The sequence below is a fragment of the Salvelinus fontinalis genome, chromosome 2 (assembly GCF_029448725.1).
Source record: "Salvelinus fontinalis isolate EN_2023a chromosome 2, ASM2944872v1, whole genome shotgun sequence".
Classification (NCBI taxonomy): Eukaryota; Metazoa; Chordata; class Actinopteri; order Salmoniformes; family Salmonidae; genus Salvelinus; species Salvelinus fontinalis.
In genome coordinates this window covers 75,941,067-75,966,283 of record NC_074666.1, presented here as the reverse complement: position 1 = coordinate 75,966,283, position 25,217 = coordinate 75,941,067, and the positions used below count along the sequence as shown (strand labels likewise).

Genomic DNA, 25,217 nt, shown 5'->3' with positions numbered 1-25,217 from the left:
TCCTTCCTGATTGGGAGCCTCTGTGGAGCAGCGCTTTCTTGGGCCACAACTGTGTAGGAGAAACTGTCCCACTTCTGCTCCTCCTACTCCAGCTTCACGGAGGTGATGAGGAGAGTCTTCGACTACCCTGTCTGCGGTAGGGATGCCGCTAAGCAACTCCTGTCCCTCCGTCAAGGCTCCCATAGTGTCGCTGAGATGGCGATTGAGTTTCGCCGCTGAAAGCAGCTGGAATGAGGAGGCCCTTCAGCGAGCATTCCAGAACGCTCTCACCGAGACCATCAAGGATGAGTTGGTGTCCAGGGATGAGCCTGATGGAGTCGAGGAGCTCATTTCTCTCACCATCTGCATTGACAACCGTCTCCGTGAGCGTCGAAGAGAAAGGGCAGAACCCGAACCCATGCAGCTCGACCGGGCCCGTCTCTCTCCTGAAGAGAGGCAGCGGTAGGAGCTGCCTATACTGTGGCCAGGTTGGTCACTTTGTATCCACTTGTTCACTGCAGTGAAACAAAAGGGGGTGGCTCAGCAGTTGTGGGGGATATACTGTTGAGCCAAATCGCCGGTCCATCTCCCCCCAGACCCTTGCTAGACGTCACTCTCCCGTGGCAAAGCCAGGCTTTTCCTTTACCTGCCCTCATCGACTCGGGTGCCGACGAGAGTTTCCTGGACCAAGGTGTTGTTATCCAGTTGGGCCTGGACACTGTTCCACTCGATTCACCCCTCGATGCCAACACTCTCAATGGACAGCTCCTCGCCCGTGTCAGTGAGAGAACCGTCCCTGTCATCCTGCGTGTCTCTGGGAATCACCAGGAAAGGATCAGTCTCCACTTAATCGAATGCCTTCACTCTCCCCTGGTTCTTGGCCATCCTTGGTTAAAGCTGCACATGTTACGATGAGCGAAGAGGGGGAACCCAAGAGTGGACTCAGCAGAGGAAACCGGGATGAATGCACAAAATGTTTATTGAACACAGAAAATGGGGAGTGCAGAACTGGGGCAGCTCAGATGAGTTGCAAAAACCAGGAGTGTAGAGTGAGGTTGGAGTTGACAGCGTGGAACAGGGGAACAGGTCCTGAGGGGAATCCAAGGTGATGGTGGTGAGTAATATCCAGAGCAAGGTCGTTGGTGGGGAGATGTCGAACAGGAGACAGGAGCCGGAGACAGAGCAGTACGGCAAGGAGAGAAAATGGTGTAAGACAGGGAACAAGCACTGTAGAGCAACCAGGATCTTGAGCTAAGACAAAAGGCTAGAATCATTACTGACTGATCAGAGGTTACGATCTGGCAGTGTGGAGATGGCAGGAATGAGTTTATGTAGAGGTCTTGATTATGGGACGATATGCAGCTGATAGGGATTTGCTCTTACTCCAGCACACCTGTCTCCAACCACACAATCACACCAAGAGAGAGAGAGAGAGAGAGAGAGAGAATACAGGGGGAGAACTGAAGGTTATGACAACACCGGATGGACACCAGAGGGCGAAGTGGGAGCAGATGTGACAGCACAATCCACAGATCGACTGGACCGCTGGAAAGGTAACCACTTGGAGTTAATTTTGTCACTCGAATTGTCTACATTCTGCCCTTGCCCCTGCCTTGTCTGTGCCCCAGTCCATTCCAGAACCTCCGGACCTGTCATCAGTTCCTCCAGAGTATCACGATTTAGCTCTTGTGTTCAGCAAGCACCACGCCCTGTCGCTGCCGCCTTATCGGCCGTACGACTGTGCTATTGACCTCCAGCCTGGAGCTCATCTCCACTGTAGCCTGTTGTATAACCTCTCTCGCCCCGAGCAAGAGGCTATGGAGGGGTACATTCAGGATTCCCTGGCTGCAGGACATGTCAGGCCTTCTTCATCTCTGGTAGGGGCTGCCTTTTTCTTTGTAAAGAAAAAGGATGGTTCACTGAGGACGTGCATAGACTTCCGTGGGCTGAATAATATCACTGTGAAGAACAAGTATCCCTTGACACTCATCAGTTCTGCTTTTGCCCCCCTCCATGGTGCCACAGCGTTCACTAAACTCGACCTCCGGAATGCCTACCTCCTTGTCCACATCAGAGAGGGGGATGAGTGGAGAACGGCGTTCAACACACCACTTGGACACTTTGAGTATTTGTTCATGCCCTTTGGTCTCACTCCTGCCTTTTTACGCATGTCTGTGCGTATAACAGAACTGATATGGCAGGCGAAAACCTGAGGAAAATCCATCCAGGAAGTGCCATTATTTTGAAATTGTGTTTTTCCATTGAAAGCCTATCCACCATATAAATGGTTATGACCCAGATTGCGTTCCCTATGGTTTCCACTAGCTGTGAACAGTCTTTTGACATTGTTTTACAGTCTTTAGACATTTCATTGTTGAAATATTATTGATTATTTAGGCAAAAAACAACCTGAAGATTGATTATAAACATTGTTTGACATGTTGCTATGAACTTTAATGGTACTATTTGGATTTTTCGTCTGCCTGTTGTGACCGCGTTTGAGCCAATGGATTACTGAACAAAATGTGCCAACAAAACTGAGATTTTTGGACATAAAGAGGGACTTTATCGAACAAAACGAACATTTATTGTTTAACATGGAGTCTTGTGAGTGCAACCATATGAAGATCATCAAAGGTAAGTGATTATTTTGATTGCTATTTCTGACTTTTGTTACCCCTCTACTTGGCTGGAAAATGTTTGTATGGTTTTGTGAGCTGGGCGCTGTCCTCAGATAATCCCATGGTATGCTATCGCCGTAAAGCCTTAAAATCTGACACGGCGGCTGGATTAACAAGAAGTTAACCTTTATTTTGATGTATTACACTTATATTTTCTTGAATGTTGAATATTGATATTCCTGTAGTTTGAATTTGGCTCGTTACAATTTCACTGGATGTTGTCAAATCGATCCCAGTAAAGGGATTGGCGCAGGAAGAGATCATCAGGTTAAATTGTTTAACTTGGGTCAAACGTTTAGGGTAGCCTTCCACAAGCTTCCCACAATAAGTTGGGTGAATTTTGGCCCATTACGCCTGACAAAGCTGGTGTAACTGAGTCAGGTTGTAGGCCTCCTTGCTCGCACACACTTTTTCAGTTCTTCCCACAAATTTTCTATAGGATTGAGGTCAGGGCTTTGTGATGGCCACTCCAATACCTTGACTTTGTTGTTCTTAAGCCATTTTGCCACAACTTTGGAAGTATGCTTGGGGTCATTGTCCATTTGGAAGACCCATTTGCTTTAACTTCCTGACTGATGTCTTGAGATGTTGCTTCAATATATCAACATAATTTTACTGCCTCATGATGCCATCTATTTTGTGAAGTGCACCAGTCCCTCCTGCAGCAAAGCACCCCCACAAAGCACCCCCACAACATGATGCTGCCACCCCCGGGATGCTGTTCTTCGGCTTGCAAGCCTTTTTCCTCCAAACATAACGATGGTCATTATGGCCAAACAGTTCTATTTTTGTTTCATCAGACCAGAGGACATAAAAAAAGTATGATATTTGTGCCCATGTGCAGTTGCAAACCGTAGTATGGCTTTTTAATGTCGGTTTTGGAACAATGGTTTGTTCCTTGCTGAGCAGCATTTCAGGTTATGTCGATATAGGACTTGTTTTACTGTGGATATAGATAATATTGTACCTGTTTCCTCCAGCATCTTCACAATGTCCTTCGCTGTTGTTCTGGGATTGACTTGCACTTTTCGCACCAAAGTACGTTCATCTCTAGGAGAAAGAACGCATCTCCTTCCTGAGCAGTATAACGGCTGGGTGGTCCCATTGTCACGACTTCCGCCAAAGTCGGTCCCTCTCCTTGTTCGGGCATCGTTCGACGGTCAACGTCGCCGGTCTTCTAGCCATCGCCGATCCACCTTTCATTTTCCATTTGTTTTGTCTTGTTTTCCCACACACCTGGTATTCATTCCCTCATTACATGTTGTGTATTTAACCCTCTGCTCCCCCCATGTCTGTGTGTGTACTTGTTTATTGTCAGGTTGGCATTCTTCCGGCTGGTTTGCTTCGGTTATATTTTACACCCGTGCTTTTTGACAGCTTGTACTTTGTACCTTGTTATTTTTGTACTTAGTGCTGCCTCACTTGTTCTGAGGGCATTTGTTGTTGTACGCGGTTGCGTTCTATTCATATATTGCCTCAGTAAAATGCCTTGTCCACTCATCTCTGTTCTCCTGCGCCTGACTTCCAATGCACCAGCTCCACCCACACCTTGACACCCATGATGTTAATACTTGCGTACTATTGTTTGTACAAATGAACATGGTACCTTCAGGCATTTGGAAATTGCTCCCAAGGATTAACCAGACTTGTGGCGGTCTACAATTTTACAATTACAATTTTCTGGGGTCTTGGCTGATTTCTTTTGATTTTCCCATGATGTCAAGCAAAGAGGCACTGAGTTTGAAGGTAGGCCTTGAACTACATCCACAGGTATTACCTCCAATTGACTCAAATGATGTTAATTAGCCTGTCAGAAGCTTCTAAAGCCATGGCATCATTTTCTGTTATTTTCCAAGCTGTTTAAAGGCACAGTCAACTTAGTGTATGTAAACTTTTGACCCACTGGAATTGTGATACAGTGAGAATATAAGTGAAATAATCTGTCTGAAAACAATTGTTGGAAAAATGACTTGTGTCATGCACAAAGTAGATGTCCTAACCAACTTGCCTAAACTATAGCTTGTTAAATGATTGGAGTGGTTGAAAAACAAGTTTTAATGACTCCAACCTAAGTGTATATATACTTCCGACTTCAACTGTACATACCGTCTCAAGATGGTGAGTAACACCAGTCCTCACTTTCTGACTCTGTCTCTCTCTCTCTGTCTCTGTGGGTGTGTGTGTGTGTGTGTGTGTGTGGGTGGAGACAGGTGTGCTGGAGTCATAATCAAGACCTCTACAAATAGCCCTGCCACTTCCATGCTGCCAGATCGTAATCTCTGCTCTGTCAGTCTACGTTTCCAACCGTTTGCTCCTGTTTAGATCCTGTTGTGCCTGTTTTCCCTTGCCTGACACGGTTTTCCTCTCCTCTACAGTTCTGCCCGCTCTGACTCTGGTCCCTGTATCCAGTCCCACGTCTCATCAGTCCTGCTACTCTGTCCTGGATCCCCCACTCTACTACTCCCTTGGATTCTCATCCGGACCTGCTTACCCTGTCCCAACAACTCTCGCTCCAGCCTCAGCCTCCCACCTGGTTTCCTGCAACTACCTTGGTTACCTCATCCCAGTCTCCTCGTTTGAGTCTGCTCTTGGGTTCACCTGTTCCGCTCTGCGTAACACAGTGGTTCACTGCTGCAAATGTCTATTCTTACATAGCCCTCCCAAACGGGCGAGAATATGAAATATGCTTTTTCTCAAACAACCCCCTACGCCAGTTTCACCGCAATGCAAATGTACATGAGCAGAATTGGAGTGACTGGGAAGTGGAGTCCCCATTCAACGTGGATGAGAAGACAATAATGGTAATTATCGGACAGGAAGAGTCTCTGACCATGACATAGAACTGTATCTGCAACATTACTGCACTCTCCGTCAGCTTGCCTTAAAACCAGTAGACAACAATGGGATATGGTATTGCCTAAGGAGGTACAAGGTCCAGACCAAGAGAGGAACAGATAGTGAAGCTGTAGAGATATCCAACAGCATCATGCTGGGGCTACACAGCTACAGAATCTTCTACCCAGGACAGACCACCCGCTGCTATGTCTGTAAAGCCAGACAAAGCCAGACAGTTGAAGGATTGCAAGACTGTCAAGTTCTGGAGATGCAGTGAGTTCAGCCACAAGTTCAGAGAGTGCACGAATTAAAACAAGTGAACACTCTGCAATGGTGATGGGCACACTTACTTCAACTGTCCACAAGAATACAGCAACAGAGCAAAGAATGGTGGAAGGGGAGCAGAACCTGAAGCTCAACGACTAACTCAGCCAGCAGACAAGCCCGATGACCCCCAGATCCCTCCCTCCCTCTCCTAACAAGCTGAGCAGCAGAGCGGTGAGGAGGAGGAGGACAAGGGAGCAGAGAGAGTTGAGGAAGAAGGGGACAAGGGAGCGGAGAGAGGTGAGGAAGAAGGGGACAAGGGAGTGGAGAGAGGTGAGGAAGAAGGGGACAAGGGAGCAGAGAGAGTTGAGGAAGAAGGGGACAAGGGAGCGGAGAGAGGTGAGGAAGAAGGGGACAAGTTAACAGAGAGAAGTGAAGAGGTGAAACAACACGAACCCGAGTGCAACAGCCAGTCTGGCAGTCAGTCTGACAGCACACCAGAGAACAAGTGATGAGGAGAACGATGATAGCTTTGAGTCCGCCAGTGAAGAGCCATCCCAAGACTCTCCCCTCCCTGATGACACAGGTCCTGCAGCAGTCAGGTCCACTCAAATGGAAGCTCATGAAGACGACCCATCAAACCATGCCAGTACTCCGGCCACCTCCCACCTCCCTCTCTGGTGGCTACCCACCTCTAATTTAAAAAAAAACTGCTCTAAATGAGTACCATTAAATAGACTGCACACAAGCAAAACTTAATCAATAATTACAGGACTTTTTTATTATCAGTATTTATTATGATTTTCTCTAATGACCAACAAATTGAAGTATTTTTTTAAATGTGTGCCTTCTATTTTGCAATGTGTATTTTAAAATATTGTTAACTCATGAATTGTATTAATTATTGATTGAAAATAGATCATTAAGATTATATTAAAACTAAAAAAGCAAAAAGATATGATGCAAAACAACTTGTCTGTATCTAATAAACAAGAAAAGAAACAGTCTTTTTTTCTAGAGCTGGGTGTGGGGCCAGAGGAGCGAGTGCTGGGCCCAGCCCAAAGCCACTGACTGTTGTGGTTATAACACATCAACCAGAGATGGCCTGAAGCTCTCCCAGAGACACAAACACATGAATACATACACACACATACCACACATTATTGTGCATCTGCAAGCAGGCAAAGTCCAATGCAAACAGGCAAAGTCACATACACATGTGCATGCATACAGTGCACACACTCACAAACGTGAACAGTCCCACACAGGCATAAAGTCGCACAGGCTACACCATTCAGGACACACTCTTGAAGACATACAAACAGTTAAACAGTAAAGACATCCAAATTCTGTAAACAAAATCGTCCGATACAGAATAGAGGAGAAACAATAGGCGTTTTCACACTTGCACATTTTCTCTGCATGGGGCAACCACAGGAGGAAAGTATATAATGAAAAAAACGCCCATCACTGATAGCAGCAAGGAGTCCAAATTTTCCTCACTAATCACACATTACCACACATTAATCAATATCCAACAAATGAACATGCAAAGAGAGTAAGAGGGAGAGAGATGGAGATGGCCAGAGGGCTGCCGTCAGCAGTAGGCCATGGTTCCAGGTGGCTGTGCGTATCTCTGTATATGTGGTTGGTTGGTGGCTGTGGTTCCAGTCAGGTGGCTGGGTGTACTTTCTCATGGCCCACATATTATTTTTCTCTGTCACCAACAGGACTCGCTCCCCCACCCACCCACCCATCTCACAAATGAATTTCCCCTCTTTCTCTCTCTCTCACATTGCATGGTAAAATGTGAGAAGGTGAGTGAGAGGACAGGAGCTTGTGACTACTCTAGATTTGGAGAACAACAAAAAACCGACCCGTGGTATAATAATAGATCACGTTTGTTGAAGAGGTCTCCTGGCCATGCCTACTACCCGACATCTCTTGACACATATACGTGTCGTGGCTGCTCTGTAGCTCTGCCTTCCTGTTATATTCTCTCACTCTAAATCTTTCTTCATGGCATTTGACTCTGTTTCTAGTCTTGTGTATAGGGCCTAGAAGCCTATCACGTGATGCTACTCTCTCTGTCACTATGAAAGGATAGTGGGAGGTCAGGGGGTGTGAGAACTCTGAAACTTTATGTTACCCAAGGCAGTCATACCTCCCTCTACACTACATTACAGTATAATAACCTAACACCACCACCACATGGAAATTTCATGTATCCTAATTTATTTTGCATTTACCATCTGTCATATTGTAGATGAGTGAAGAGGAGGTGACTGCTCTGTGTGGTCTCATCTTAACACTTCCCTCATTCACAGCTAAGATATCAGTCATAGTGTTAAAAAGCACTTGTGTCACTGTCACGAGTCTCGCTAATCTTGATCCAGCAAAAGTGTTATGAGATCATAAAGAAGCACTTCAATTTTGGGCTTTGATGGTAGTAAAACGATGTACAGTGCCTTCAGAAAGTGTTTACACCCCTTGACTTTTTCAACCTTTTGTTGTGTGACAGCCTGCATATAAAATGGATTACATTGGTATTTTGTGTCACTGATTTACACACAATACCCCATAATGTCAAAGTGGAATTATGTTTTTAGATATTTTTACACATTAATTAAAAAATGAAAAGCTGTAATGTCTTGAGTCAATAATTATTCGACCCCTTTGTTATGGCAAGCCTTCATACGTTCAGGAATAATAAGTTTGCATAGACTCAGTCTGTGTGCAATAATAGTGTTTAACATATTTGTTTTATGACTACCCCATCTCTGTACCCCACGCATACAATTATCTGTAAGGTCCCTCATTCGAGTAATGAATTTCAAGGACAGATTCAACCACAAAGACCAGGGAGGTTTTCCAATGGCTTTGCAAAGAAAGGCACCTATTGGCAGATGGATTAAAAAAAAGCAGACACTGAATATCCCTTTGAGCATGGTGAAGTTACTAATTACACTTTGGATGGTGTATCAATACACCCAGTCACTACAAAGATACAGGTGTACTTCCCAACTCAGTTGCCGGAGAGGAAGGAAACCGCTCAGGGATTTCACCATTAGGCCAATGGTGACTTTAAAATAGTTACAGAGCTTAATTGCTGTGATAGGAGAAAACTGAGCATGGATCAACAACAATGTAGTTACTCCACAATACAAGCCTAAATGACTGTGAATATATTCCAAATATTCCAAGACATGCATCCTGTTTGCAACAAGGTACTAAAGTAATACTGCAAACAATGTGGCAAATACATTTACGTTTTGTCTAAATACAAAGTCTTATGTTTGGGGCAACTACAACACAACACAACACATTACTAAGTACCACTCTCCATAGTTTCAAGCATGGTGGTGGCTGCATCATGGTATGAGAATGCTTGTCATCGGCAAGGACTAGGGAGTTTTTTTTTAGATAAAATGAAATGGAATAGAGCTAAGCGCAGGCAAAATCCTTGAGGAAAACTTGGTTCCGTCTAAATTCCAACAGACAGAGGGAGACACATTCACCTTTCAGCAGGACAATAACCTAAAACACAAGGCCAAATATACACCGGAGTTGCTTAACAAGACAACACTGAATGTTCCTGAGGGACCTAGTTACAGTTTTGACTTAAATCAACTTGAAAATCTATGGCAAGACTTGAAAATGGCTGTCTAGCAATGATCAACAACGAACTTGACAGAGCTTGAAGTATTTTAAAAAGAATAATAGGCAAATATTGTACAATCCAGGTGTGCAAAGCTCTCATAGACTTACCCAGGGGGTAAGTGGATCTCTATGTGTATGAAGGGACTATTGTTTTGGCCAGGTGACTCAGGTCTCTGCTCTCTACCCCGCATTGATGTTGAATGTGATATGTATGAATTGTAATATATTTCCTTCTAAAATAAAACATTATATAAAAAAAAACTCTGATGTAGGGAGAAGTCCATTTACTGACACTCATACTCACAAGTGCACTCAAGCACTCACACACACACCCAAACACACGGGGTGGACGTGTGAAGCCTGTCACACACACCACACCCAAAACACCAGTCTCTCTGCCTCACACACATGAATAAGCAAACACAAACAAATAGCCAACACACCAAATAAACAGAGTATTTTGTATTCAACTGACTTTGCAGGTTTGTATAGAGATACAATATCAACAACAGAAATATCCAGAATAGCGATAGTTCATTCAACTACAATGCCCAATATGTAAGGATATGCAGGTAACTGCCAAAATAAAGAAAACACTTGAGTAAATGAAGGATACAAAGTATAGCCTCCTGAGACCCAGCAATAAATGTTGTCCTCTTTAGTGGACATCAGTTCGTGGTCCTTATCTCTGAGGCCATACAAGCCACCCTATTAAGTCCTGTTGTCACTTTGAGAGGACATTCTGGGCGTGGGGGTGTGACCTTGACAACTTTATCTTACTGCTTCTTTAAAAAAAGTCTGCCGTCAAAATTAGCCCATTTTGTGGAAATCAGATTTTTGTGAGTTTGATATTCAAATTGTTTCTAGTAAGTGAATATCTCAGGAATAGTTAAATGAGTTGTCAGGACTCTGTAATATTTTTGTCACACTAAATAAGAGCTAAATAAGAGCTTATCAAGAAATATCCTCTGTAGTGGACACCTGGATGGCGCAACTATGTTTTTTACCTACCCATTGACTGTAACGTTCATATTTATGTCCTAATGACCACTACAGAAGACAATTTTGCAATTACAAAAAAAGATAAATAACAATATATATATTTTTAAAGTTCTTGGTAATGTTTTTTTCCACCCCAAACACTTATGTCTCAGGAGGGTTGAAAGCAGGTGCTTCCACACAGGTGTGGTTCCTGAATTATTTAAGTGATTAACATCCCATCATGCTTATCATGTATAAAAATGTTTCCCAGTTGCCCACTCGGGCGGTCTAAGGCACTGCATCTCAGTGCTAGAGGCGTCACTACAGACCCTGGTTCTATTCCAGGCTGTATCACAACCGGCCGTAACTGGGAGTCCCATAGGGCGGCGCACAATTGGCTCAGCGTCGTCCGGGTTAGGTTTTGGCAGGGGTAGGCTGTCATTGTAAACAAGAAGTTGTTCCTAACTGACTTGCCAAGTTAGATAAAGGTTAAATAAAATACGTTTGGGCTACCATGGCTAGAAGAAGAGACTTCAGTGACTTTAAAAGAGGGGTCTCAAAGGAGCATAAGGGATTTAATAAAGGGTGCGTGTGTGTCTCAGTTACCAGATCTCAACCCAATTGACCACTTATGAAAGATTTGGAGCCGCGCCTAAGACAGCATTTTCTACCACCAACAAAACACCAAATTATTGAATTTCTCATGAAAGAATGTTGTGCCATCCCTCCAATAGAGTTCCAGACACTTGTAGAATCTATGCCAAGGATAATTAAAGCTGTTCTTCCAACACCCTATTAAGACACTTTATGTTGGTGTTTACTTTATTCTGGCAGTTATCTGCATGTAAGGATAGAGGTGAATTGGACATGCCTTTAGAAGCACCTGCTTATCATATATGAGGCAGAATAATCTGCACAATCCTCCTCTGTCTCTTACAGCTGCGATTCACACTCTCATGAGATTTTCTCTCTCGACTTGACACATCCCTTTCACATCCGCTCTGGTTCCCATCACTGCAAGGTCGCACCCATCCAGTCCCAGCATTGGTTTTTCTAGCCTCTCTAGGCCATCACAAATAGACATACACACTAAGAAACACACTGCTGTGTACAATAGCTACATCATATTGGCCATCTCCCTCCATGTAGTTACTGTAAGCCTTCTAAAACTCCACCTGGCCCAGATACCACACACACCTGCAAAATGGAACAAATAGAAGTTCAATAACATAAAACAAATGGCAAATCCAATAACCCAATCCCATGCTATTACTGCACAGTAGCCTACCTATGTGTGATCACCAGGACAAGACAATGGACCAAGAAATACATTTCCTCCCACATTAATTTAGTGACTCTTCAACAGTTAGAAGCCTATAGTGGCGGTGCTTGTCACTCTGGTAGTCTTTGCCTAATCATCAATGACCCCTGGTGGATATGGAGCATCAATGCATCTTATTGTGCATCTTATCGTGTGTGTCAACACTATACATGTGAGTTTGTACGCATTAAATCAACCCAGAATCAACCAAATAGAGATTTTATTTAGATTGACATCTTTGCTAGAGGAAAAATACATGCTCCAGTATGGAAAATAAGATATCATTGGGTTGGATGACACACACACTGGTGTTGGGGTAGATGACACACACACTGGGGTTGCGGTGGATGACACACACACACACACACACACTGGGGTTGGATGACACACACACTGGGGTTGGGGTGGATGACACACACACTGGCGTTGGGGTGGACAGAGGATCTGTCTCACGCAGAAGGCATCTTTCCGTGAACCCGGAAGCGATACAGACATGTGTAGTCCTGGTGACCCCAGTTGCTGATGATACGGAGCTCCACATAGCGATACACACTGTTAGGGTTCTGAGAGAGAGAAGTCCACTGTTATAATCATTTTGACACTTTTATTATATCAGCCCGCCTATTGCACAAACAATCACCCCAAAAGTTAAACTGCTTAAAGATTATTCCAAATGTAATTGGAATAATCTGTGTCAATGTCTGCAATCATGTTATCTGTATCTCTACCATGTATATCTCAATCATGTGTATTCCCACAGGGCACAGATGTCAAGTCAATGTCTATTCCACGTTGGTTCAACATAATTTTATTGAAATGACATGGAAACAATGTTGATTCAACCAGTGTGTGCCCAGTGGGTCTCTACCATGTCTATCTCTAATATCTCTTTGTTAGTGTCTGACTCACAGGCAGTTTAAATGTCTGGATAGGATCCCCAGCCCGGTTAAACATGAAAGTCCCGAGCAGGGTTCCCTCTTCACTGTCAGTAGTCATGCCCTACACACACAGAGAGGGAGAGGGAGAGAGCGAGAGAGAGCGAGAGAGAGAAAGAGAGTTAATTAAAGGTACTCAGCATAACACTCCAAAAACATTCCTGTGTGGTTCTGATCAAATATACAGGGGTCAGAGGTGACTCACGTAGACGGTGAAGTCCTTAGGAGCGGTGTCTATGTGTCCGGTGGGAGAGACGGCAGTGGAGATGTGCTCCATGGTAACGTGGGTGACGTGGACAGGGTGAGACAGAGCCACAGTCATGGAGCCCTGGGCCCCGTGGAACGGCCAACACTTACCAGGCTGCACCAGCTGGCCCTTTGGAGAGGAGAGAAAGGGAAAAGTAGGGGGGAAGCAAGACAGATGAGTGTCAGGCTGACAGTGATCTTTAAAGTGCATTCAATCATGGTCACATTACATTACAGTTTACAAAGGAAGGAGAGAGACAGATGGAGGGAGCGAGAGAAAGTGTGAGTAGGAGTGAGGCAGGGGAGAGGAGGAAAGAGAGAGAGAAAGATACTTACCTGAATTACAGTCCGGGGGCTCTCTGATGGAAACCACAGGGGAATCCCCAGGAAACTCACTCGGGCCGAACCGGTCTTATATGTCTCAGAGCACCGACTGGTTACAATGCTGCCACCTACACACACACACACACACACACACACACACACACACACACACACACACACACACACACACAGACAGACAGACAGACAGACAGACAGACAGACAGACAGACAGACAGACAGACAGACAGACAGACAGACAGGACAGGACAGACAGGACAGACAGGACAGACAGGGCAGACAGGGCAGGCAGGCAGACAGGCAGACAGGCAGACAGGCAGACAGACAGACAGACAGACACACACACACACACACACACAGACAGACACAGTGAGCTCTGAGCATATTCAATAATATAGTCTATACCAGGGATCATGAACTGGATTCAGCCGTGAGCAGATTTTTTCATGAGTGGATGATCGAGGGGCTGGAACATAAAATAATTCCAAACAGAAATAATATTTGACAAAAACATGATCACTTCAAACCTTGCTTACATTTGTATACGATCATGTGTCTCTCTATTATGTGTGGGAATACTTGAGAACAGATTTATTTTACGTTTTATACAGTATACAATGGTGCTGATGTCACAAACCTTGGGACTCGAGGGCGAAGTTGGGCATTTTGTCAGCCAGTGGACGACTGCAGTCTTTCACCACCTGTTTCACATCCTGTCTCTCATCCTGACACACACACACACACACACACACACACACACACACACACACACACACACACACACACACACACACACACACACACACACACACACACAATTATTTCACAATTCATGTTCATTTTGGGGCAAATAATACAAAATATCAAAAAAATTAAACAACTACAGTGCCTTGCAAAAGTATTCATCCCCCTTGGTGTTTTTCCTATTTTGTTGCATTACAACCTGTAATTTAAATTGAATATTATTTGGATTTCATGTAATGGACATAAACAAAATAGTCCAAATTAGTGAAGTGAAATAAAAAAATTACTTATTTCAACAAATTTAACAAATTAAAAATTGAAAAGTGGTGCGTGCATATGTATTCACCCCCTTTGCTATAAAGCCCCTAAATAAGATCTGGTGCAACCAATTACCTTCAGAAGTCACATAATTAGTTAAATGAAGTCCACCTGTGTGCAATCTAAGTGTCACATGATCTCAGTATATATACCTCTGTTCCGAAAGGCCCCAGAGCCTGCAACACCACTAAGCAAGGGGCACCACCAAGCAAGCAGCACCATGAAGACCAATGAGCTATCCAAACAGGTCAGGGACAAAGTTTTGGAGAAGTACATATCAGGGCTGGGTTATAAAAAAATATCTGAAACTTTGAACATCACACGGAGCACCGTTGAATCCATTATTAAAACATGGAAAGAATATGGCACCACAACAAACCTGCCAAGAGAGGGCCTCCCACCAAAACTCCTGGACCAGGCTAGGACGGCATTAATCAGAGAGGCAACAAAGAGATCAAAGATAACCCTGAAGGAGCTGCAAAGCTCCACAGCGGAGATTGGAGTATCTGTCCATAGGACCACTTTAAGCCGCACACTCCACAGAGCTGGGCTTTATGGAAGAGTGGGCAGAAAAAAAGCCATTGCTTAAAGAAAATAATTATATTTTGGTGTTCACCAAAAGGCATGTGGGAGACTCCCCAAACATATGGAAGAAGGTCAAATTAGACAAAAATGTAGCTTTTTGGCCATCATGGAAAACGCTATGTTTGGTGCAAACCCAACACCTCTCATCACCCCGAGAACATCATCCCCACAGTGAAGCATGGTGGTGGCAGCATCATGCTGTGGGTATTGTTTTCATTGGCAGGGACTGGGAAACTGGTTAGAATTTAAGGAATGATGAATGGAGCTAAATACAGGGGAATTGTTGAGGGAAACCTGTTTCAGTCTTCCAGAGATTTGAGACTGGGACGGAGATTCACATTCCAGCAGGATAATTAACCTAATTATACTGCTAAAGCAACACTTGAGTGGTTTAAGGGGAAACATTTAAATATCTTGGAATGGCCTAGTCAAAGCCCAGACCTCAATCCAATTGAGAATCTGTGGTATGACTTAAAGATTGCTGTACACCAGCGGAACCCATCCAACTTGAAGGAGTTGTAGCAGTTTTGCCTTGAAGAATGGGCAAAAATCCCAGTGGCTAGATGTGTAAGCTTATAGAGACATACCCCAAGAGACTTGTAGCTGGAATTGCTGCAAAAGGTGGCCCTACAAAGTATTGACTCTGGGGGGGGTGAACAGTTATGCACGCTCAAGTTTTCATTTTTTTGTGTAATTTCTTGTCTGTTTCACAATAAAAAATATTTTGCATCTTCAAAGTGGTAGGCATGTTATGTAAATCAAATAATACAACCCCCCCAAAAATCTATTTTAACTCCAGGTTGGAAGACAACAAAATAGGAAAAATGCCAAGGGGGGTGAATACTTTCGCAAGCCATTGTACCTGGGCCAATCTATCTCTGAGCCATTTGCCCATGGCCTCTTTGAACTCAGGGGTCAGGTGTGTGTTGGTTGGTGTCAGAGCGGGAGGAGGCTGGTTCTTTATAGAGGTCACCTGATGCTGCAGCTACCGAAACAGAGAGATCATACATTAGGAAATAAAGGGTGTGCGTGTGTGTGTGTGTGTGTGTGTGTGTGTGTGTGTGTGTGTGTGTGTGTGTGTGTGTGTGTGTGTGTGTGTGTGTGTGTTACCGTGTCGCTGACGTCCTCCAGGGCCCTAACTCTTCCTCTAGTAAAGAGTAGGTGTTCTTGTAGATCAGCCACCTGCTTGCTGAACTCTGTAGCTTCCTGATCCAGGCGACGATCAAAGCTCACACTCTCAAAGTCCGCACTAGAGACAATACAATACAAACCAATACAATACAACTTTATTTTCCATTTTGGGAGAGGTTTGTCTTGTAGAATAGAATACAACATAACTTTTAGGAGTAGGAGCTAGGGGCTAGGAGCTAGAGGCAAGGCACTGAGCAAGTTTCAGGACTGGCTCACACTCACCTGTCCACCCTCACTCTCATGTCGTCAATCTCGGTCTTCATACACCTCAGGTCCTTAGTCATTTTTTGTAACATCTATAGGGGAAGACACCTTAATTCAATTAAATTGTCTTCATTCCTTCCTGAGAGGCAATTATTGACACCTAAATTAAAGAATGTTGGACGAAACACAACGTTGGGCAGTGTTTTTAAACTTTGAAGGTATGTCAATTTAAAGGGTTAGATTGACACGTCTCACCTCGGAAATGTCCCGTTGCTGGTTTTCTTTCTGTTTCATAATTTCAATCTCTCTCTGCAAGACACACACATGCAACAAGTCAGATAACCAAATTAATATGTCCATCAGCATTGAGGTCAATTCCATTTCAATTCTAGTCAATTGAGAAAGTGAACCAAACTCCAATTTAAATAAAAATGTTTGTAATTGAAAAGCATAAGAGACTAGGAATTGGAATTTTAGTGTACTTCCCTGAAGTGATGGAATTAAAATGGAATTGACCCCAACCTATTTTCAGCATGCTCTCTCTCTCTCTCTCTCCCCCCTTCTCTCACTTTCTCTCTCTCTCTCTCTCTCTCTCACCAGTATAGTGTCCATTTGCATTTCAAAAGCAGAATTCATGATAGGAGTTCCATGCTGTAGAAAGAGATTCAACAATATTTATTGGACAATCAGGCTCATAACTTCAATGCTGCATTCACCCAATCAAGGCATAGATAATAGATATGAGACAAACAGTAGGGCTAAGTACAGTATTAGACAGATGAAAAACAGGTCCTACCGTAGTCTTTTGAGTCAGATCAGGTCGAGGGTCAGGTTGAGTCGGTCGGGTCATCAGATTAAGGTTCGTGGTGGGGAATACAGTCGAAAACAGGAATACGGCTGGGAAGACATTGTAGTACTAGTTACACAGAGGACATCTAGTTGATTAGGAGGACATTTAGATGTGTAAATGTGATGTAGCACTCACCGAAGGTCAGAAGAAAGGGGAGGAGGAAGAGCAGGATGGCAAACCAGAAAGACAACCAGGAAGGCAACCATGAACGGGCTACAAGGGTAAACACATAGAGCCAAAGCTAACGCTCAGCTAATGCTAACAAACAAACTACGAGCATAGAGACCAGCTGTCTCTAATGTTGTCTCTCGTACACAAACACAAACACATTGCACTCACTGCAGCTAGCACCGGTTCTTGAACCAATTCCACTAGAGAAGCTCCTGCTGGAGCATGTCCTAAGCCTTTGTGGCTCGTCAGAGCAGTAGCCAGAGCTGTAGCTCATGCTCGAGAAGCTCAGGCTGGGCTCCAGGGCCACACTAGGAGGAGACAGGAAGGTCTGCCTTCTCTGGGTGGCCCTCAATGTCGGAGCCAAGTCTGACATAGGGAGGGAGATGGGAAAGGCAGATAGAGAAAGATAAGGGAGGTTGAGTATTTTAGACATATACAATATATTGTGTATACATATTCAATTATTTCAGACTGACACACATGTCTAATCCAAGCAATGGGGTTAGAGGGTAGGCCTGGTCCCAGATCTGTTTGTGTTGTCTTGCCAACTCCTATGGCCATTGCCATGGCGTGACAATGACCACAGGAGTTGGAAGGACAGAACAAACAGATCTCAGACCAGGCGACTAGTCGACACAAGGGGCTAATAGACGTTGGCAATGTGAACACCAACTAGGTAGGACAGGAAGTGATGTCTGCAGTACCAATGTCATCAGCATTGATGTTTCGCTCATTGGTGAAGTTGGTGGCACTAACAGTGCTGCTGGCCTGACTGGATCGGGAAGAATCCTTATGTCCCCCAGTTATCTTCTTATTAAAAACCCTGAGAGGGACACACACAGTTTTAACACTGTTCTAACACTACCGTTCAATACAAAAAAGATCACACGCAAGATTAACTCATACACATAATCACCTGAAGGGGCTCTCCCTGTAGGAGATGCTGGAGGAAGACTCGTTATCGGAGGACTGGTTATAGTGCCCTCCGGTTACTAGCCTCGCGCTTCTCCTGGGCATGACTGGGGGAGTGGGGGGGCAAGAGAGATTTATTTATTGATTTCAAATTAGCCTACTTTTAAACAAATAGGCCTACTGACTAAAACCAGGCATTTTATCTCAGATATAATAAATAGCCTTCTACTTACCGGAGTCTTGCAATCATAGGCTACAGTAATTTTCGCAGTCTGTAAAATCAGATGCTACAAGAGCAAGTGAAACTTTGCAAATGAGCCACTGTGTTGAAAACTGCAATTACGCCGTTAATTACATTGTTGCGTAGAAGGAGCCCAGGGCACGTCATAATCGTCTCTCTGCGCGCTCTGGACTACTTGATTGATGGGCAGTGCAATCCCTACCCTAAACCCTAACCCTAACCTTAACCACTACACTAACCTTAACCACAACCTAACACTTACCATAACCCTTTTAAATGTCAACTTCAATTGGGTATGTCCCAAGGATACCGGATAGCACTGACCCTTGATTTACAGCGGTCCTCCCGCTCATTCGTCTCCAAATGTCCATTGATTGTTCGAATAAGTAACCCCATGAGTTCATTTTATTTATTTATTACGTTTATTTAAAAGGGACCATGTAACATTTATACAAATCTCACAAGAAATTTGATGCATTGTAATTTGAATTATATTTAGCCGAGCTAAACAGCTCATTAAGGCTTCATCTCCCTGGCCCCGGCAGCTGAACAGTAGCCTTCATCTTTTTGGTTTATTGGAGTCTCATTATACAAATTGTAAGCCTATAAGCTACTGTAAGAGGGAACATGTGCCAGCCAGGGTGAAATAAATAAGCACAAAAGACACTGTATTTTTTTGTAGTCATTTTTTTTTTTTTGTAATAATACTTTTTGGGGGGGAGTAGGCCTAGGATACAGGCAGAGCCTTCTATTGCAATAAAAGGCTTTGGCTACGGAAAATAATTAGATTTCTTCTCAACATCTCACTTCGTCATAACAACCGTTAAAGAGCCAAAACCCCGTGTTTGTCACCACTGCCGCAGCGCTCCACTCTCAACACCAGTCACCGCCCGCAATAGAAAAAGTTTTTTATTAAGTTATATTCTTGAGAGAACCGGACTGCACCGGACTAGTCACCCCAGAGCGATGCACCGCGCAATTCACTGTTGTTTTTCTAGACACCGTTTGAGCAGCATACAGACAAGAAAACGTTTTTGTGAAAGAAAAAGCTTTCTGACAAACGTGCTGTGGTTACAGGTAAGTTTTATTATTTTTGCATTGTGTTATTTAACAACGCTTGAGAATAATTAACGCATCTGATTTAATAACGGATTAACTTTAAATGCAAATCTTAGCCTAAATATTGGCTACTAAAATAGTGCATTCCAATGTCACACTCACATTAATGTGTAACACAATGCGAACGACACTTCCAATATTCTGTAGTGCACTTTTCCTCTAGCGTACCCTACCTGTCATAACCAGGGCACACTGGTATACTGACTAGACTACTGCCCAATATATGGCAGTGTGTGTCAGGGGGATGAAGAAGACAACCAGGAGCCAGAAACGTCCTCTCATTCAGTTAAATCTACAGTCAACGACATGTCACAGATTACCCTATTACCTTAAACTATATTACACAAGTAGTTTTTAATCATATTATCTTTCAGCAGGATATGGTTTAACAAAGCTCTCTGTAACAGTTCTAAACCACAAGACTTGTTGTTTGGGGGGAGAACGTACTGGATTTAACTGCAGGCCAGTCTTGTAAATAGTGTGTCTCCTATAAAGTGCTCTTTTTCCTCTCACTTCCTTTTCTGATTATTTTGTCTCTTTCCCAACAGTCAAATCTCCTCCACCAGTATTTTTTAAATGTTGGGTCTGGTCCCACTGGAGGGCTGCAACTGATTCCTTTCAGGTCTGGATCCTGGCACAATAAGCATTGGAGTTGGTGACAGCAGAATCACTATTCCACCATTTTGTTAGTCAATCCTTCACCCAGCATAAGCCATGTTCAGCCTATCAGAGCTGGCCTCTCTGAGTGAGCGTCAGGGCAGCTCCAAGCTGCTGAAGCCCTGGTGGGAGGTATTCATGGAGTACCTGGTGGTGCTGATGCTCATGGTATCTGTGTTGTCAGGCACCCTGTTGCTATCTCGCGACAGGGTGGTGTGTCTCCCCCTGGACCTCACTACCACCCCCACTAACCAGAACCCCTCCTCCAGCAGTGGTGCCGTACCTCAACCCCACCCCCCTAACAGGCCCCCCACCAAAGCATCCCCCCTACCAGCCAACCCTTGGACCCCTGCTAGGGGCAGACACACCCACCTGGACTACCAGCGGTATGTCTACATTAGCCAGGTGTGCTACCACGAGGCCCTGCCCTGGTACTCCCGCTTCTTCCCCTATGTGGCTCTACTCCAGTCCCTGGTGCTATTGGCCAGCGGTTGCTTCTGGTTCCACTTCCCCCTCACCTCCGCCCGCATAGAGCACTTCCTGACCGTCCTGGCCAAGTGCTGTGAGTCTCCCTGGACTTCCCGCGGCCTTTCCCATGCCGCCCGCCAGGAGGAGGGAGGGGAGGAGACAGGCCCCCAGGATCTCCAAATGCCTCCTCCTACTCTCCTGTCTTCACTCTCCGTATCCCGCAACCGCCAGTCCAGCCTAGACTCGGGCACAGACAGCCCCCTGCTGGTGAGATCTGATAGCGTGTCCACTGCCACCCCTCCCTCGCCCTGCCCCTCCACTCTCTCCCGGACCTCCTCCCTGTCCTCCATGTCTCTGTCCCGGGCCCATGTCCTGGCTTCAAAATCCCCTGTGGTGCTGGATGGTTCATGGCGGGTTGCCAGTTTGGACCGGAGTGACGGGGAGCAGGCCAGGGCACTGTTCGAGAGGGTGCACCGCTTCCGCTCCCACTGTGAGAACTCTGAAGTCATCTACAAGGTCAGGGGTCATTTACGGAATGTGTCTGAACTATTTTTTGATGTATCTGTTTACCATACCACACCTTCACATTCACTATCCCTGTTTTCTGGTCTCTGTAGGTGTACTTGGCCCAGACAGTGTTCAAGCTGCTGCTGGTGGTGCTGATAGTGGGCTACACCACTCCTCTGATGAGCTCCATCTCGTTCACCCACACCTACCTGCCCCAGGCCCATGCCCTGACTGGCTACAGTGCCTTTGAGTGTACCCATGCCCTGGCCTCTGTCCTCCACAAGTTGCTGCTGGCCTACATCAGCCTGGTGGGGCTCTTTGGCCTGATGAGCATCTACACCCTCAGCTGGATCCTCCACAGGTCTGGATAGCAGATTAGTGCCAACATTTTTATGAGTGTTGTGACTGTAATTTGCATTTTATTTTCCCAATCTATTTTAATTGGCTTTCCTCTGCAGCCAGTGGTATAAAGTATTTAATTAAAAATACTTTAAAGTACTACTTAAGTAGTTTACTTTACTTTACTATTTCTATTTTTTTACTAACTTTTACTTTTACTTCACTACATTCATAAGGAAAATAATGTACTTTTTACAACTGACACGCAAAAGTACTTGTTACATTTCGAATGCTTTGCATGACAGGAAAACAGTCCAATTCACGCAATTCTCAAAAGAACATCCCTGGTCATCCCTACTGCATCTGGTCTGGCAGACTCACTAAAGACTAAATGCTTCATTAGTAAATGAAGTCTGAGTGTTGGAGTGTGCCCCTGGCTATCCGTAAATTTAAAAAACTAGAAAATCATGCTGTCTGGTTTGCTTAATGTAAAGACTGAAATTATTTATACTTTTACTTTTGATACTTAAGTATATTTAAAACCAAATACTTTTAGACTACTACTTTACTCAAGTAGTATTTTGCTGGGTGACTTTCACTTTTACTTGATTCATTTTCTATTAAGGTATCTTTACTTTTACTCTAGTATGACAATTTGGTACTTTTTCCACCACTGTCTGCAGCATATTACACTCTTAGTACCTTTGTTGTTAACTATACAGTGCTCTGTTTGTGGTTGTGCTCCCCTCAGCTCCCTGTGTCAATACTCATTTAACAAACTGAGGGAGCTGGGCTCCATGAGGGATGTCCCTGACTTATGTAATGATCTGGCATTCCTGTTACACGTGGCTGACCAGTACGACCCCCTGCTGGCCCAGCGCCTTTCCGTCTTCCTGTCACCCGTCAGCGAGACACGCCTGCTGGAGGAGAGCCTGGAGAGACGCTGGGGTGCCGATAGGCTGCGCTCCATGACCACGGTCGACCCAGAGGGACGGCCCCTGCTGCAGCTGGTGGCCCTGCCGCGCCTGCCCCCCGCCCTCTTCACCCTCAGCCAGCTGGTGGTGCTCAAGCTGGAGCTCATCACGGACGCCAAGCTCCTCGCACAGGTGGCCAACATGACCTCACTCAGGTGAGCCATATAGCCAACAATGAAGCCACCAAATATTGAAATAATCTACATTCAATATACACTTTATAGAAGTGTTTGGTGTGTTCTAGACAAGGGGCTTCAATTGTTTTATATGTCACAACAGGGAGCTTCATTTGTACCACTGTACTGCAGCCATGCAGCCTGGTTCCCTGGTGGTTCTGCAGGAGCGTCTGGAGGCCCTGCACCTCACCTTCACCCAGGCTGCAGAGATCCCTGGCTGGGTCTACTCTCTCCGCGGCCTGCAGGAGCTGCACCTTTCTGGCCGGCTGGGCTGCGAGGGCGGGGTGGGCCGTGGCTGGGCCCTGGGAAGCCTTAGGCAGCTCCGTCACCTCCGGGTGCTGGTCCTAATGGGCATGCTGCAGCGTGTGCCCGGGGAGCTGGGGGAGGTGGCAGGGAGCCTGGTGAAGCTGGAGATCCACAACGAGGGCTCCAGGTTGCTGGTGCTGACGGGCCTACGGCGTGTGGCCGGCCTGACCGAGCTGCAGCTGCAGGACTGCCGCCTGGAGCGCCTGCCCTCTGCCCTGCTGGCCCTCACCAGCCTGCACACCCTGGACCTGCAGCACAACAGCCTGCGCACCCTGGAGGAGCTCCTAGGGCTGGCACACCTCCACCGCCTCTCCTGCCTCAGGCTGGCCCATAACCGTGTTCCGGCCCTACCGGCTAGTGTTGGTATACTGCGTGCTCTGGAGCTCCTGGACCTGGGGTACAACCAACTCCAGAGCCTTCCCCCGGCCCTCTTCAACCTCCCCCACCTACGTCGCCTTCTACTGGCTGGAAACCTGCTGGATGAGCTGCCAGCAGAGGTAGGGGCGCTGACATTTCTCACCGAGCTGGACCTGAGTGGGAACAGGCTGGAGAGCCTGCCTCCAGAGCTCTTTAGTCGCTGTTTGGAGCTGCGGAGCCTGAATGTATCCCACAACTCCCTGGGTTCCCTGCCTCCAGGGCTGAGCAACCTGAGCCAGCTGTCCCGCCTGGACCTGCGCAGCAACAGTCTGGAGGAGCTGCCCATGGAGCTGGGCTGCTGTTCAGGACTGCATAGAGAAGGTCTGCTGGTGGAGGACTGGCTGCTCCATGCACTGCCACGACATGTGAAGGAATTCCTAACCCAGTCTGGCTCTCATACCGGCAAATCCTTAGAATCACACTCCCGTCCAGACTCAGATAGCTTCCCCTACTTCTCGGCTACCCAGTGGAGTTTCTCCTCCGCTCTGGAATCACGGATATAGAACTGGAGATTAATATTGTCTAACCATTCATAGAATACATTCAACATCTTGCAGTGTTTGTATTGTTTCGGACAATTCATATATTTTTTACTGCTTATTTTATTTCTGACTACATTTTATTTTTGAACACCTCTTTTCTATGTTTATCACTTGTTGTGTTTGTGGGGTACATCACTGCAGTGCTGACACATTCACAATCTTCCTAGACAAAAGGGATTTTACATGAAAGTTCATAGACTTTGCTGCAGTGAAATGTTTGATGCCTTATGTCCCTGTACAGTTTATATAACATCCATATACGTACCCCTATGGAAAAACAGAGAAGTCTTTGCTTCCACTTTGAGAGTCCTCTATTCATTTAATTTCAAGGTAAAAACATTATTTTGAAGGAGGCTGCGCTGGATGAATGCATGTCCGGCTACACTGGATTAGACATTGACATGGAACGATGGTTATTATCCCCATGGCGGAGCTCAGAGATCCCTCCACAGGCTTACTGAAACTCTGTCCTTTCTGGGACTTGTTTGTCTGAGGACAATACCCTGAGCTCCAATGAGGTTCAAAGGCCTAAACTGTACATGTGGAAAGACTGAAATTGGACAGACTGAAAGGACTTAAACGACCAATAAGATTGACATTAACATTTATTCCTACTTGTTTTGCACATATTTAATCTTCAGAAAACTCTAATTAATCTTACTAGCATTGGGTGCAACCTTTTGTGAAACTACTACTGACGTGAAACTAATACAATAGTGTGCTTGTTCAGAACAAGACCATGGTCAATCTTTGTGACTGAATTAATTTAATAAACTATGAAAGTCCCGCCTACTTCCTGGATCATGTTCCAAATGTTTTTGAATGAGATTCAACATTATATCATAAAATTCATAAAAACGCGATCATTTATGATATATGTAAAATTATATTTGTTTTCGTGGCTTAATTTACTTCTGCCCAATACGTTGTTATAATGTATTAGATTACAAAATAGAAAATGCAATCTAAAATGTTAATGAAAGACAACAGGCGGACTAAGATTTGTAGATTTTGCCCTTTGTCAAAGTTTTAAAAAATCGCGTTGTTTAGAAGGAGTGCAAAGGCGAATCGAGCTATTGCGCACGCGCACTTCATAGAGTAGGCGTTCCCTAACGGAAATATGCAGAAGAACTGGTTAATAGGATCTCGCTAGCTCGTGCTTGGCTTTTGCCCACTATTTCCCATTGGAAACGACAGTCTGTGGCCTATCTTGGTTAGTTATAAAAATCTTTGGCAGCAGTACCTATCGTCA

The 25,217-nt window shown here is 45.1% G+C and overlaps 2 protein-coding genes across 2 annotated transcripts; one reads left to right on the top strand and one right to left on the bottom strand.

Moving 5' to 3' along the window:
• Positions 1-11,986: 11,986 nt before the first annotated feature.
• LOC129826282 (SUN domain-containing protein 2-like) lies at positions 11,987-17,178 on the bottom strand. Its single transcript, XM_055886835.1, has 11 exons — positions 17,083-17,178; positions 16,884-16,937; positions 16,542-16,595; positions 16,305-16,378; positions 16,002-16,140; positions 15,754-15,876; positions 13,882-13,969; positions 13,239-13,354; positions 12,862-13,032; positions 12,631-12,720; positions 11,987-12,284 (listed from the first exon to the last, which is right to left on the bottom strand). The coding sequence occupies exons 1-11, from the start codon at positions 17,134-17,136 to the stop codon at positions 12,171-12,173; spliced, it is 1,077 nt and encodes a 358-aa protein (XP_055742810.1). The 5' UTR covers positions 17,137-17,178; the 3' UTR covers positions 11,987-12,170.
• A 2,137-nt stretch (positions 17,179-19,315) lies between these two features.
• On the top strand, positions 19,316-24,757 carry LOC129826275 (volume-regulated anion channel subunit LRRC8D-like). Its single transcript, XM_055886823.1, has 5 exons — positions 19,316-19,537; positions 20,128-21,220; positions 21,322-21,572; positions 22,302-22,679; positions 22,804-24,757. The coding sequence occupies exons 2-5, from the start codon at positions 20,294-20,296 to the stop codon at positions 23,924-23,926; spliced, it is 2,679 nt and encodes an 892-aa protein (XP_055742798.1). The 5' UTR covers positions 19,316-19,537; positions 20,128-20,293; the 3' UTR covers positions 23,927-24,757.
• Positions 24,758-25,217: the final 460 nt, after the last annotated feature.